The following is a 14974-nucleotide window of genomic DNA, read 5'->3' as shown; positions in this document are numbered from 1 at the left end:
TTTCTTTTTATTATTCCCCTTCCCCAAAGGTTGGTTCATTTATTCTGGCATCATCAGCATATTATACAAGATCCAGGGGCCCTCCACCTTCTCCTCCTCCTAGTCCACCTAAAGGAAAAGGCAAAGCAAAAATGGAAGACTTGACTAACATCAGAAAGGAAAAATCAACACCAGCTGAACATCCAGAAGCTTTCGACGGTCGGGGTACTCAGGTCCAGAATCATGTCGTGTCGCAACTTGAACGAAGTTTATTTAAACTCCAAGGGGAACTTGAACATGTTCGGAACCTAGAGAACTTGTCCTTCTCATTCAGCGTCCCAAACATTGGCCATCCAAACACTCAAAACTCCGCACCACCTCAGAATACACCCAATAAACAGAATCCTCCTGCAACCCACCACTATACAACTCCACCACAAAACCAAACCATCCCGCCACAATACCAACAAAATACTTTCCACATTCCCCGAAACACCCCACCCATCATTCCACTAGAATAATCCCATATACGTGGCAACTCTACCTCACTCCACTCAACCCATCTCTTACACACCGAGTCCAGTGAGAAGGATATGCTCATCAAGAACCTAGCTGAAGAACTCAAGAAATTGACTAGCCGAGTTCAAGTCATGGGAGGAGGTAAGGGAATCGAAGGATTGAATTATGAAGACCTCTATATACAGCCTGATGTATAACTGTCGGAGGGTTACAAACTTCCCAAGTTCAAAATGTTCGATGGTACTGGTGATCCAAGGGTCCATATAAGGACCTATTGTGACAAACTGGTCGGTTTGGAAGAGACAAAAAGATCCGGATGAAATTGTTCATAAGGAGCCTCACAGGGGATGCTTTGTCTAGGTACATCAGCCAGGACCCTAAGAAGTGGTCTAATTGGGTGAGCATGGCCTCGAATTTCATGGAACGATTCAAATTCAACACAAAAAATACACCGGACATATTTTACATCCAAAATTTCAAGAAGAAACCCACTGAAACTTTTCTTGAGTATGCCACTCGTTGGAGGTCGAAAGCAGCCAAGGTCAGGCCGACATTAGATGAAGAGCAGATGACCAAATTCTTCATCAGGGCGCAGGACCCGTAATATTATGAGAGGCTGATGGAGAATGAAAATCACAAATTCTCTGACATCATCAAGCTTGGGGAAAGAATTGAAGAAGGTATCAAGAGCGGAATGGTCACTAATTTTGAGGCACTGCAAGCTACCAACAAAGCACTGTAGTCCGGTGGCATATCCAAGAAGAAAGACGTAGGAGCTGTAATGGTTGCACAGGGACCCAAATCTCCATTGACATATCGAACCTCTCCACTTGGATACCAATCACCCCCACCTACATATCAACCCTCACCTCCACCTACATATTAACCGTCACCTCCACCTACATATCAACCCACATCTCCTAGATATTCCCAACTAGCCACTGTCTATCACATATACAACTCCCAACCTCCTAATTTCAGTCACCTCCAGCTCACCAAAACTTCCCAAGGCCTCGACCAAACTTTGACCACAGGCCACCCAAATAGTATACCGCCATTACCGAGCCCATTGACCAGCTGTATGAAAGATTTAAAGGTGTTGGTTACGTCACTCACATCCCTGCTGTAGCCACTGAGAATCCATCCCAGTGGGTCAATCCAAACAAAACATGTGCATACCATTCTGGCATGAAAAGACATACCATCGATGAATGTCGCTCGTTGAAGGATAAAATCCTAGCTTTGATCGACAACAAAGTCATTCAGGCTAAGGAAGCTACTCCTAATGTTCGCAATAGCCCCTTCCAGATCATAGGGGTGGAGGCGTCAATATGATAGAAATAGATGAAAAGTGGGACCCATAGGGGTCAATCGGGTTAATCAAAGAAGGTGATGATCCCAAAAAGCCAGCGGTTACACTCAATTCCATCATAGTGTAGATACAGCTGTTAGGAGAGGCTGAGGTAACCACGTCAGTCCCATTCAAGTTTGAAGTGGCACCACCTATAGATACGCCCGTACCATTCGAGGTTGAAATAGCACCACCTACTACAACACCTATTCCATTTGAAGTAAAGGTAGCCACACCACTTATAGTGGTAATGTCAACCATGCCGCCTTTCAACACTAATGTTGTGCCCCGGGATTACGTGGCTGAAGCTAAAAGGAAAGGAAAGGTCAAGATAGAGGAAGCTAGTGCTGTACAAGGGATGACTAGGACCCGAAGGGTCTACACACCCGAACACTTGGGAGAGTCCATCAAGTAGGCTTCTAACAGGCCTCCCATCATTGAGATAGGACTGAATGACCTTTGGAGGAAGGTTCAAGCCAGGGGATACTCAGTCATAGATCATCTGAACAAGACTCCGGCCCAGATATCTATCTTATCATTGCTGCAGAATTCGGAAGCACATAGGAGTACTCTGATGAAAGTGTTGAATGAAGCTTATGTGCCCAACAACATCACAAGCGGAGAGATGGCTAATATGGTGAGGCAGGTATTAGAAAGTCACAAGATTACCTTCTACGAGGATGAACTACCACCTGAAGGTTTGAGTCATAACAGGGCACTGCACATTACCATGCAATGCAAAGAATACTTCATCACTAGGGTTATGACCGATAGAGGGTCCAGCCTTAACATTTTACCATTGACAACACTAAAGAGGTTGAGCAAAGGAGTGTATGAAATACGAGAAGGATCCATGAATGTAAAGGCTTTTGATGGGTCTCAAAGGTCCACTATTGGAGAGATTAGTCTCTGTCTGCAGATGGGGCCTACATGGTTTGAGGTCAAATTCCAAGTATTAGATATATCTGCGTCCTACAATCTGTTATTAGGACGACCATGGATACATGCTGCCGGAGTTGTGGCTTCAACATTGCATCAGGCGATAAATTTTGAGTGGAACCATCAGGAGGTAATTATCTATGGAGATGTGAGCAACCCCATCTACAACCGTCAGACCATCCTAGTAGTTGAGGGTAGAAGAAGGCTTGATGGAGAAACTTACCACCATATTGACCGGGTCAATGTAATAGACAAGGATAAGGGGTGGATGTAAGATTAAAGCATAATGAATTGGAGCAGATACAAACCTGGCAAGGGTCTCAGTAAGAATCTTCAGGGAATTTCAAAGTCGATATAGCTAAAGCGCCACGGCACTACCTTTGGCATGGGCTATCAATACACTTGGCAAGAGTAAGATGATTGGTCACCACCATGGTGCGGTCCTTACTATCCATTGGAGCAGCCCATACCGCACTTGGAACCGACTTTCCAGCAAGCCGACATCATATGGTGATCAGAGGAGGAGGAAGCATTAGCAGCCCTAAGGAACTTATTCCTGGAGGACGAAGATATGGATAGTTGTGTCATTGTTGAGGAGGAGTAGGAGGAGGAGGAGGAAGGCCCTACCATCCAAGCTGTGAGCAAGGGATCGTTCCTTAGAAACTGGACTGTCAAACCATCCAGGGCCTGACGAGTCCCGGGGTAGCAAGGCTGAACAACACTGTTTATTTTTGCTTTCTAAGAAAATGATTTCTCTTTCTTGCATTCTGTTTTAAGTAAAATTTCTAGTGTTTCGAAACGTTTATTTAAATTATTGAAAATCGCTTTTATGTTTTAATGAATCGATATTTATTATTATCATTTTCTCTCATACGTTTACCTATACAGCATTACCATTTCATGTCTTGATGAACCAATGATTGTGACATGCAATGAGACAATGCGGCAAAAGGATAGTAATTCGGAAGAAGAAGAAGACATCATACCCGAGGAAATCGTCATAGAAGTAGAGGACTTTGAGAACAAGCCTAAGTCCAATCTGGATTAAACCGAGGTAATCAACTTGGAGGATTCAGAGATTGTCAAAGAAACTCGCATCAGCATCCTTTGTCACCGTCAAAGAAAGAAAAGTACACACACTTCTTGAAGGAATATAAGGACATATTTGCATGGTCATATGACAATATGACCGGACTAAGTACATCTATCGTGGCTCACAAGTTGCCCACTAATCCAATGTATCCGCCAGTGTAGCAGAAGCTCCAGAAGTTCAAGCCTGATATGAGTCTGAAAATCAAGGAGGAAGTCACAAAAAGAATCAACGTCAAGGTCCTCAGGGTGGTTGAATACCCAACATGGTTAGCCAACATCGTGCTAGTTCCAAAGTAGGATGGAAAGGTCAGGGTTTGTGTCGATTACCGGGATCTCAACCGAGCAAGTCTAAAGGATGATTTCCCCCTTCCAAGCATACACATCCTAATTGACAACTGTGCCAAACATGAGCTCCAGTTATTTGTGGATTGCTTCGCCGGTTACCATAAAATCTGGATGGACGAGGGTGACGCTGAGAAAATGGCTTTCATTATGCCATGGGGAGTATACTATTATAAGATGATGTCATTCAGCTTAAGGAATGTTAGGGCCACTTACATGAGGGCTATGACCACTATCTTCCATAACATGATACATAAGGAGATCGAGGTGTATGTGGATGACGTTATCATCAAATTGAAGAAAGCCACCAACCATATAGCAGATTTAAGGAAGTTCTTCGATAGACTGGGAAAATACAACCTGAAGCTAAATCCCTTAAAAATGTGCATTCGGGGTTCCTACTGAAAAGTTACTTAGGTTCATCGTCAGTTGTCGAGGGATAGAACTAGATCCATTAAAAGTCAAAGCCATATAGGAGCTACCACCACCAAAGAGTAAGAAGGATGTAATGAGCTTTCTAGGATAACTGAATTATATCAGTCGGTTCATATCCCAGTCCATGGCCATATGTGAACCAATTTTCAAGATGTTAAAGAAAGATGCTACAAGTAGTTGGACCTAGGATTGTCAAAAGGCCTTCGACAGAATCAAGTAATACCTATCGACGCCACCAATTTTGGTTCCGCCAGAGCCAGGTAGACCCTTGTTACTCTACCTTGCGATATTAGATGGAGCTTGCGACTGCGTTCTGGGGCAGCATGATGAGATAGGGAGAAAGGAGCAGGCTATCTATTATCTGAGTAAAAAGTTCACTCCATATGAGAACGTACTTGTTGCACTCTAACATGGGTAGCTCAGAAGCTGAGACACTACTTGTGCGCCTACACAACATACCTCATATCAAGGATGGATCCCTTGAAGTATTTCTTTCAGAAGCCCATGCCCACTGGCAAGCTGGCTAAGTGGCAAATCCTGCTGAGTGAGTTCAATATCATCTATATGACTTAGAAAGTGGTTAAAGGACAAGCCTTGGAAGATCATATTGCCGAGAATCTTGTGGGAGGAGAATACAAACCCTTGAAAATGTACTTTCCCGATAAAGAAGTGTTGTTCATAGGAGAAGACATTGTTGAATCCTATGACGGCTGGAGGATGTTCTTTGATAGAGCAGCAAATTTCAAAGGAGTCGGCGTTGGAGTTGTCTTAGTATCGGAAATCAGTCAACATTATCCGATATCTGCTAAACTCAGATTTCCCTGCACCAACAACATGGCAGAGTATGAAGCTTGCATACTAGGGATCATCATGGCCATCGACATGAATATTCAGGAGCCGTTGGTAATCGGCAATTCAGATTTGCTTATACACCAAGTACAAGCAAAATGGGCCGCCAAGAATTCCAAGATATTACCATATCTGCACCATGTGCAGGAATTGAGAAAGAGGTTCACAAAGACAGAATTTCGGCACGTTCCCAGAATTCAGAACGAATTTGCCGATGCATTAGCCACCTTGTCATCCATGATACAACATCTAGAAAAGAACTTCATTGATCCTATCCCGATGAAGATTCATAGCCAACTGGCATATTGTGCCCATGTTGAAGAATAAGCGGACGAGAAACCTTGGTTCCACTATATCAAGGAATAGTTGGCAAAGAGAGAGTACCAGGATCATGCAAATCATACCCAGAAATGTACGCTTCAGAGGTTGTCCAATAGTTTCTTCCACGGTGGAGGAACCCTATACAAAAGAACTCCTGATTTGGGATTATTGAGGTGTGCCGACGCAAAGGAAGTTTTAAAACTACTCGAAGAGATACATGCTGGGACCTGCGGCCCGCATATGAATGGTTTTGTCTAGGCCAAGAAGATACTTAGAGCTGGTTATTTCTGGATGACCATAGAGACTGACTGCATCCAATATGTTCAGAAATGCTACTGATGTCATGTACACGCAGATATGATAAAATTACTGCCAAATGAGCTCAATGCAACTAGCTCGCCTTGGCCATTTTATACTTGGGAAATGGATGTCATTGGTCCAATCGAGCCCACCGCCTCAAATGCTGGGACCTACGGCCCGCATATGAATGGTTTTGTCTTGGCCAAGAAGATACTTAGAGCTGGTTATTTTTTGATGACCATAGAGACTAACTGCATCCAATATGTCCAGAAATTCTACCGATGTCAGGTACACGCAGATATGATAAAATTACCGCCAAATGAGCTCAATGCAACTAGCTCACCTTGGCCATTTTATACTTGGGAAATGGATGTCATTGGTCTAATCGATCCCACCGCCTCAAATGGACACTGATTCTTCTTGGTAGCTATTGATTACTTCCCAAATGGGTCAAAGAAGCATCTTAAAATCAGTGACTAAGAAAGTCGTGGCAGATTTTGTACGTGACCGAATTGTTTGTCGATTCGGGGTTCCAAAATCAAACATCACCGACAATGCCTCCAATCTCAATAGTGATCTGATGAAGGCCATGTGCAAGACTTTCAAAATCAAGCACCAGAATTCCACAGCCTATAGACCTCAGATGAATTGAGTCGTAGAAGCCTCCAACAAGAATATCAAAAAGACACTGAGAAAGAAGGTATAAAATCACAAACAGTGGCACAAGAAACTGTCATTTGCCTTATTGGGATACCGCACCATAGTCCGCAAATCAACCGGGGCAACTCCCTACTTGCTGGTTTATGGTACAAAAGTTGTTATTCCTGTCGAGGTAGAGATTCCTTCCTTAAGAATCATACAAGAAGCTGAGCTCAGCGACGCAGAGTGGATGAGGAGCCATTATGAGCAACTAGCCCTCATAGATAGAAAAAGTATGAATGCAGTATGTCACGGGCAACTCTATTTGAACAGAATGTCCAGAGCCTTCTACAAAAGGGTCAAGCCAAGACAATTCACACTAAGGCAACTAGTGTTGAAGAAGATCTTTCCATATCAAGATGAAGCCAAAGGGAAATTCTCTCCCAACTGGAAAGGTCCTTACATGGTTCACAGAGTACTGACAGGAGGAGCTCCTATACTTGCAGAAATGGACGGAGAAGTCTGGACAAAACCGATCAACTCAGATGCAATCAAGCGATACTATATGTAACTTTTTATGCTTTCCTCATATGATGTAAATTGAACTACACTCGACCAGATTCCCATTTAAGAGGGGATATGTAGAAAGCCCTGTGGGTTCGGTCATAATTCAACAAAAATCAATTTTCCCCATAATCAGAAACTAGGGCAAAATTTTGAGGAAGACCCTCAAAATTCCGAAGCAAGTTTAGCCGATCGCAGCATGTACATCAGTCAGAGATGCCAATCCATCTATCTGGGGCAAAATTTTGAGGAGGACCCTCAAAATTCCATAGCATGGGAGGTTACAATGTCTTGGATCTTGTCATGGTCGTTGGTTCATCTAAATTTCTTAAAGTATCTTTTACTATGTCTTTGAAAAACTATGCATACTTGCTTGTAAAATAACTCTGTTTAGCAAATGCTACCCCCGGATGATCTTCAGGCCAAGCAAGTCAAGACAAGCAAAGCCAGCGGGGACACAAATCAACCTCCCCCATCTACAGAACTCACGATTTTTCTTTGGATGTAGGAATGATAATATACATGCCTTGAAGTCACATTCTTTGTAACAATTGCGTTACTGAAATTTGCTACTAGCTAAGAAATTTTGCTACTATCTGCTATTTATGCTATTTTTGCATAAGGCTAAACGCTACCTTTCCTTGCATGAGGCTAACCCTGCCTCCATATCTACATAAGGCTAATCTCTGCCTTCCCTTGCATAAGGCCAATCTTTGCCTTCATTTGCATGGGACTAAGCCATGTCCCGCATCCTGCATGAGGTTAAGCTCTACCTCCACATTTGCATAAGGCTAATCTCTGCCTTCCCTTGCATAAGGATAATCTTTGTCTTCATTTGCATGGGACTAAGCCCTATCTCGCATCCTGCATGAGGTTAAGCTCTACCTCCACATTTTTATAAGGCTAATCTCTGCCTTCCCTTGCATAAGGCTAATCTTTGTCTTCATGGGACTAAGCCCTGTCCCGCATCCTGCATGAGGTTAAGCTTTACCTATACATTTACGTAAATCTAATGTCTGTCTTCCCTTGCATAAGGCTAATCTCTGCCTTCATCTCGCCTGAGGTTAAGCTCTACCTCCACATTTGCATAAGGCTAATCTCTGCCTTCATTTGCATGGGACTAAGCCATGTCCTGCATCTTGCATGAGATTGAGCTCTACTGCCATACCTGCATGAGGCTAAGCTCTGCCTCCGATTTACATTATTTTCACCGAGGCTAAGCACTGTTTCTCCAACATTATCTACTTTATTCTTCTTTCGGGCTAAGCTCTACCCTCCACTTCACAAGACTAAGTCTTGTCTTGTTGACATCATATTATTGCATCTCATGGGCTGAAATATCGGCAACCTGTCCAAAGGCATCATAGTCTAAAGGCATCATCCTCATAGCTGGAAGACACCATGGCATGGCCTAAGGATCTCCCTCAATTTGCATATCATTATTCAAAGGTGCCATGGTTCGGAGGCACCATCTGCATGGACCGAGAACATCATTTCATGGCCTGCGAATCTCTCACTGAACAACTCATGGCCCAGGACATCATGGTCTAAGGACGTCATCCTCAACCGTCCGAAGACAGCTTTCATAGTCCAAAGGGAACCTACATCATGTTTAAATTTTCGCACAATATTTGCTTGTAGTATCTTTATTTGCAGGTGACCTGGCAAGAAACTGTTATCCCAGTAGGAACGATCTCGCTCCAATTTCTTCGACTATCTCAAACTTGACCGCTCCCGTAAACCATTCTTTCACCTATTCTGAAATTTGTGTCCGTTCTTGCGATGACTTCATTGGTATATTCCGCCGATGAATCTAGAACTACACACAGCCTGATTCCTGTAAAACCAGGGATGTGTAGGCAACTCAGAAACTAGGGTGCGGCCTAAAATCTCTCAAACCATCTCGTTTAGTCAAAATTGGCCATCATATCTTTACCCGACAACTTTTTTATCTTTTTCGGGTAAAGAGGGGCAGCTGTTGATACCCAATTGTTCCCAAAATAATTTTAAAATGCATATATATATTCAAAATCATGTATTAGCATCAATTGGTATTTTTTCCATAATTTTTACACCTTTTATTAATTCGCCCAGTATTTTATTTCTAATAAATAACTATAAAATTGCATCACAAATGAGTTCAAAAAGATTTCTCGAGTTACTTTACTATTTAGGATCCTATTAAGTCCTAATTATTCCATAAATAGCCAAATTGGCATCTTTTAGCTATAATTGCAATAACTTTGTAATTATAGCCCATGTGTATGATTCTTGCATAATTTTTACCAAACATTAGTCTTTTGTATTTTTAAATACTAAATAACCATTTTTAAAACATTTCTATTCATAAAATTTATTTTTATAATTAGTAATTATTTTAATTAATTTATATGGGGTATTTATCAAGTGGCCTCATTTAATTTCAATTCGAGCCTAATTAACTAGCCCAAATACCCTTATAAATCAGCCTAGTAAACCCAAGCCCAAACCCCTTACCTACCCGACCCAAGTCTTGTGGAATCCTGGCTGTTGATCATTTTGATCAACGGCCCAGATTATTCCTACCATAATTAAACCTAAAGACCCCCCCCCCCAAACCTCTCATTCTCTCTTCTCACCCCCACCCCAGGCCTCTAATGGCCTCTCCTATGCTGGTATCGTCGTTTCTAAGGTCCTCGAGGGACCAGGGTCATTCCGCTTACACCTTTGACCCTTTCTTGCCTGCTTCAGGCCATTCTAGTTCGATTTCGAGTAAGATCTTCTTATTTCACTTTAAACCTATGGATTTCTAAGCCTATGTCTTCATCTCTATGTTATTTTCTCGAAACCCTAATTTCATCCTTTGAACTTCTCAGATCTGTACAATATCTTAGATGGATTGAACTTATTTTACATGGGTTTTACAAAAATCTTCTGAGTTTCGAGTGGCTTTTCGTTTTCCTAAACTAGGGTTTCCTGAAATCTCTTTCTTCAAAACATTTTTCTAACTTTAAGTATTTAATCTTTTATTTTTATGTGTTTTTGACTGATTACATGGAGTTTGCTTCAACCCTAACTAGTTTATACTAAAACCCCATTTTTTTGATATTTTTGTTTGGATTCTCAGCTTGTCCGTGTTACTTGCTACATGATTTTGTTCTGTGCTTTGATTCACATGTTTTCTCCTTCGCTTAATTTGAATGTCTTGTGATTTTACCCTAATGTGCCTCTATTAAGGTTCCTGGTTCGATTTCTCGACTGATTCTATGTGTCTATATTCATTCTGTTTATTTATTCATGGAAAACCTATATTTTTTCTCCTTAAATCAGTGTTGTTTTGAATTCTTGATTCACTAATTTGTTTCGTTAAAACTTATATGTTGATCCTTGATTATTCCTTTATTTGCAACCTTATTTAGTTTCTTGCCTTACTTGAATTAACTGTGACACTTGATGATTCTTACTAATTGTAAATGCCTAATTTTTGCCTTGTATATATGTATGTATATATATATATATATATATATATATATATATATATATATATATATATATATATATATATATATGTGTGTGTGTGTGTGTGTGTGTGTGTGTGTGTGTGTGTGTGTGTGTGTTTGTTCTTATTTGTGTATGTATAGGTTTTAAGAGTTGAGTAATGGTTTGATAAATGAGGTAGGGATTGGGCTAGTGTAATTTAATTAAAATTGTGCCAAAATTGGCCCAAATTTTGAGCCCAAATCCGGCCCAAAAGGGGGCTACCAAGAAGAGCTTAAAACGACGTAGTTTTGTCTTGAAACTACGTTGTTTTGGTTAAGTGACAAGATTCAATCTCATCCACCCATCTTGATTTAATCCAACGGTCCTAGTTTGATCTTCATCCTAGGTATATAAAGCCTAAAATCCCCAAAAATTTGCCCAATTTCCCCCTATTTCCTCTCTCTTCTTTCCCTCTCATCACTCTCTCTTCTCTCTCCCCCCAAGCCGCCACTGCCGCCCCATCGCCGCCACCGAAACCCCCCACCGGCGGCGGCCGACCTCCAATCCGCCCCAAAATTTCACCATGTAATCTCCAACACCGCCTCTTTCCATATCTCCAAACCAAATCCTTCAAAACCCCCTCAAACTCCTTGAATCTTAGATCTAGGAAATTTTAACTACCACTTTCTTGCCCAAATTCTTGAAGCTCCGGCCACTACCATCCCATAATACCTACATTAATGGATAGAACTCCTCAAGACCTACCTATTGATTCCAATTCTACCCCAAAAATCCGGCAACCAAAATCCGGTCAAATTCCGGCAACCTCCCCGAACACCCTCTTTTGGTATACCACCATTTTTTCGGCCACTTGAATTGTAAAATGGTAAAAATCATATTCTTTTTCATGGCTGATTTTTTATTTTATTTTTAATTTTCAGATTTTATTTTGTCTCGTATTAATTATTTTAGCATTAGTTTTTGATGTTCGAAATTTTAAATTTTCTGTTTTGCACTTGTTGAAGTAGTAAAATAATTTTGTATTGATAAAAGTGAGGTAGTGAAGAATTACTTGAGAGCATAGGGTAGTTGTTTGTTTATATTTTTTTTTTTTGGACTGCTTTAAGACTTTGTGAGTACAAAACTCAAAAGTTATTTGTTTGGTAAGAAAATATAGACTTTTGGACAATTTTTGAATAAAAGCCTATGTTTGAATAGTAAAGGGCAGATTTTGTTTGAAATACTCTCTATTGGACAAGATTGAACCCCAAAAGTATTGCTTTTGAATTTAAGAGCAGATTTTGTGGAAAAATCTTTCAGAAAGATTGATTTATAATCTTGAAATAGCTCGTTGTTTCTAAGAAAAAAAAAGGAGGACACTCCATCTTAGTGAGGGAGCTCTACACACAAAAAAGAGAAAAAAATCAGTAGTTATAATAACTCTTAGCAGCTTTTGTGAGTTGATTCTTAAGTGAAAAACTTGTTTAAGGAAAATAGAGTAGTCTTGAAAGATTTTTCTTGAGTTACATAATTGTACTGTTTTGCTGAGGTATTTCTAGTTTATTTTCTTGGGTTTGAATCTGCCGGTTGTCGTTGTCTTTTGCTATTGTTGCTGCCCGTTTAATTGTTTTGCTGTTGATTTTGGAAAGAGCTGACTCTGCTGTATTTGTTCTTCTTTCTGCTGTCCAGGTAGTTTTCGGACCATGTAAACTCATAAAATCGAGTTGGAATGAAAGATAATGACGCTGGGAAATATTAGTAGCTTCATCCTTCTATTATAATTCATTTTGATATGCTCTTGAATGTTTGATAATGTTATAACGATATGTTAATTAATTAAATTGTGTTAAGTATCTTTAATTATTTTTATTTTTGCAAAGCATTAGATATAATTCTACTGGCATTTGGTTGCCTGAAAGGAGCATATATATTAAAATTTGAACCCTTGTAGCCATGTTTGTCCCTTTGTTGTCACCAAGCTAAGTTATTATTATTATTATTATTATTATTATTATTATTATTATTATTATTATTATTATTATTATTATTATTATTATTATTATCAGAGAATTACAGTCCCAATAATCTTTTTTTTATCTCTTAGAAAATACTTATTTAGTAAGGTAGTTAAGTTGTAGATTAGAAAGATAATTTGTAAACTTATTTTTGTAAATAATTGGCTACGGATTGCAAATAGCAAAATAGGGCCAAATCTGTAACATAGCTTTAAAAGGCCATATCTGCAGATTTAAAGTCCAAAAGCATATGGGCTTTTGGATTTTGTCTTGGACATGAGCCCATTTGACTCCATCAACCCAATAGTGGGTTGCCTCATTCAATGTCAAGACAAGCCCACATCTTACTAGTTTTAAGCAATATCAATTAATAATTTTCTCTCATTAGTCTCATCTTTTAAATTAGTACTCATAACAATAATTTTCTCTCATTAGTTAAGTTGTAGATTATTATTCAAATCTTTTCTTTATTTTTTTTTTAAAATAAATAAAAACGGACATAAGAAAAGCATAAAAATCAAATAAATTACAGTTTATCCAAGTTTAATTCAAGCCAAATGTAGTCAATAAAGCGACCGTGCTAGAACCACGAGACTCAGGGAATGCCTTATACCTTCTCCCCGGTCAACAGAATTCCTTACCCGGACTTTGTTTTCGTAGACCAATAATAATAGAGTCAAACGTTCCTTTGAATAGGGATTCAAATAAAAGGTGACTTGGAATACCGGCAAAAATCAATTTCAAGTGGCGACTCTGTAAATAAAATAATCCCTATTTCAAATTTGTCACTTTAATTGGAAAAGCTCTTTAACCCACAATCCATAACATTTTACACTTATCTCTTGGAGGGGTAAAAGGGGGGTGTGACAGCTCTGGCGACTCTATTGGGGACCTTTTTCAAGAATTCGAGCTTGTACATTAACTTTATTTGGCTTTATTAATTTTTGTATATATTATGATTTATTTGGGCCTAATGTGCTACTTGTCCGCTTTTTACTGCTTTGATATTGTCTTGACTGTATATATAAATTGTCTTCTCGCGCACCTCATCTGAGTCTTCTGATAAGTAATAGTGTTGTGTGTGCTGACCAGCTCCACAAAATTTTCTGTTTGAGATAGAGCCAGTGTGCAGACCTGCTCCTGGTGAAAGATTTAGTCACACATGTTTAGGCGAGGAGAACCACCAGTAAAGCCAGAACCGTTCTACGGCCGGCACACTGACGCTCCTCGGCTCGAGTTGTCCACTCGAGTAAGCCAGTCTAGATACTTTCTCCTGTAGGATTTAAAAAACCTAGAAAAACAAGCCACATTCTTGATTATCCCTAGTAGGATCGTTTTTGTTTTGCATCGTTCGACTTAGCGAAGCTCGGCACAGGTGCCGGGTCCGTATAAGACAGATATCCTCTTTGAGACCAGCATGTCCACTTATGTGCTACTTGCTACATCATTTGGAAGACTTGTTTGCATTGTTGACCGGCTTTAGAAAATTAGTTTAGCATAATTTAAAAAAAATCATCATTCTCCTAGTTTAGCACAAATAATCATTTCTTTACAAATATTTTGTAGTAGTCTAGCGTGATGCGTGAAGATTAATTTTTTTTATAAAAAAATCAAAAGAGAAAAATACTCATTTTGACCAAACTACGCGGGTCTGATTCTCACCGGATGTGAGATACGTGGCAAACCTCATCGGTTCCGGCCCCCAATTTTCAAAAAAAAAATACAAAATATATTTCCCTTTACTTCCTTCTTTAGAAAATAATTTCTTAGAGACCCCAATTTTAAAAACAAAACAAAATCAAAAATAAATTCAAAAATATTTTCTTATTTTTTCTTTTATAATTTTTTCTTCCACAAATAAAATCAAAATCAAAAAAAAAAAATTCTTCAAAAATCACAAAAAAATAAATAAATGAAAAAGGAAAAAAATCGAAAATTCCAAAAAAAGTAGTTGAATTCCAAAATATTTTTTTTCTTCTTCAGAAGTTTTTCTTTCGAAAATTGAAAGAAAAAATTTCAAAATTCAAAAATATTTTATTTCTTCTCTAGAAGTGTTTATTTCAAAAAATTCCAAAAAAAATTAAAAAAAAACTTTAAAAACGAAAAAAAATATTTTTTTTTCTTTCTTTCAACAATTCCAAAAACAAAATGAAAAAAAATCGAATTTCAA

The 14974-nt window shown here is 39.3% G+C and overlaps 1 protein-coding gene and 1 long non-coding RNA gene across 2 annotated transcripts; both read left to right on the top strand.

The window, feature by feature from the left end:
- Positions 1 to 5067: 5067 nt before the first annotated feature.
- On the top strand, positions 5068 to 5833 carry LOC138889530 (uncharacterized). Its single transcript, XM_070172850.1, has 2 exons — positions 5068 to 5142; positions 5231 to 5833. The coding sequence occupies exons 1-2, from the start codon at positions 5068 to 5070 to the stop codon at positions 5831 to 5833; spliced, it is 678 nt and encodes a 225-aa protein (XP_070028951.1).
- A 5396-nt stretch (positions 5834 to 11229) lies between these two features.
- On the top strand, positions 11230 to 12648 carry LOC138889002 (uncharacterized). Its single transcript, XR_011406540.1, has 2 exons — positions 11230 to 11675; positions 12479 to 12648. It is a non-coding gene; the product is annotated as an uncharacterized lncRNA (long non-coding RNA).
- The last annotated feature ends 2326 nt before the right edge of the window (positions 12649 to 14974 follow it).

Source organism: Nicotiana sylvestris, chromosome 4 (genome assembly GCF_000393655.2).
Source record: "Nicotiana sylvestris chromosome 4, ASM39365v2, whole genome shotgun sequence".
Taxonomy (NCBI): Eukaryota; Viridiplantae; Streptophyta; class Magnoliopsida; order Solanales; family Solanaceae; genus Nicotiana; species Nicotiana sylvestris.
Note: the sequence above shows the minus strand (reverse complement) of the source record. Positions and strands in the feature narration are given on the sequence as shown.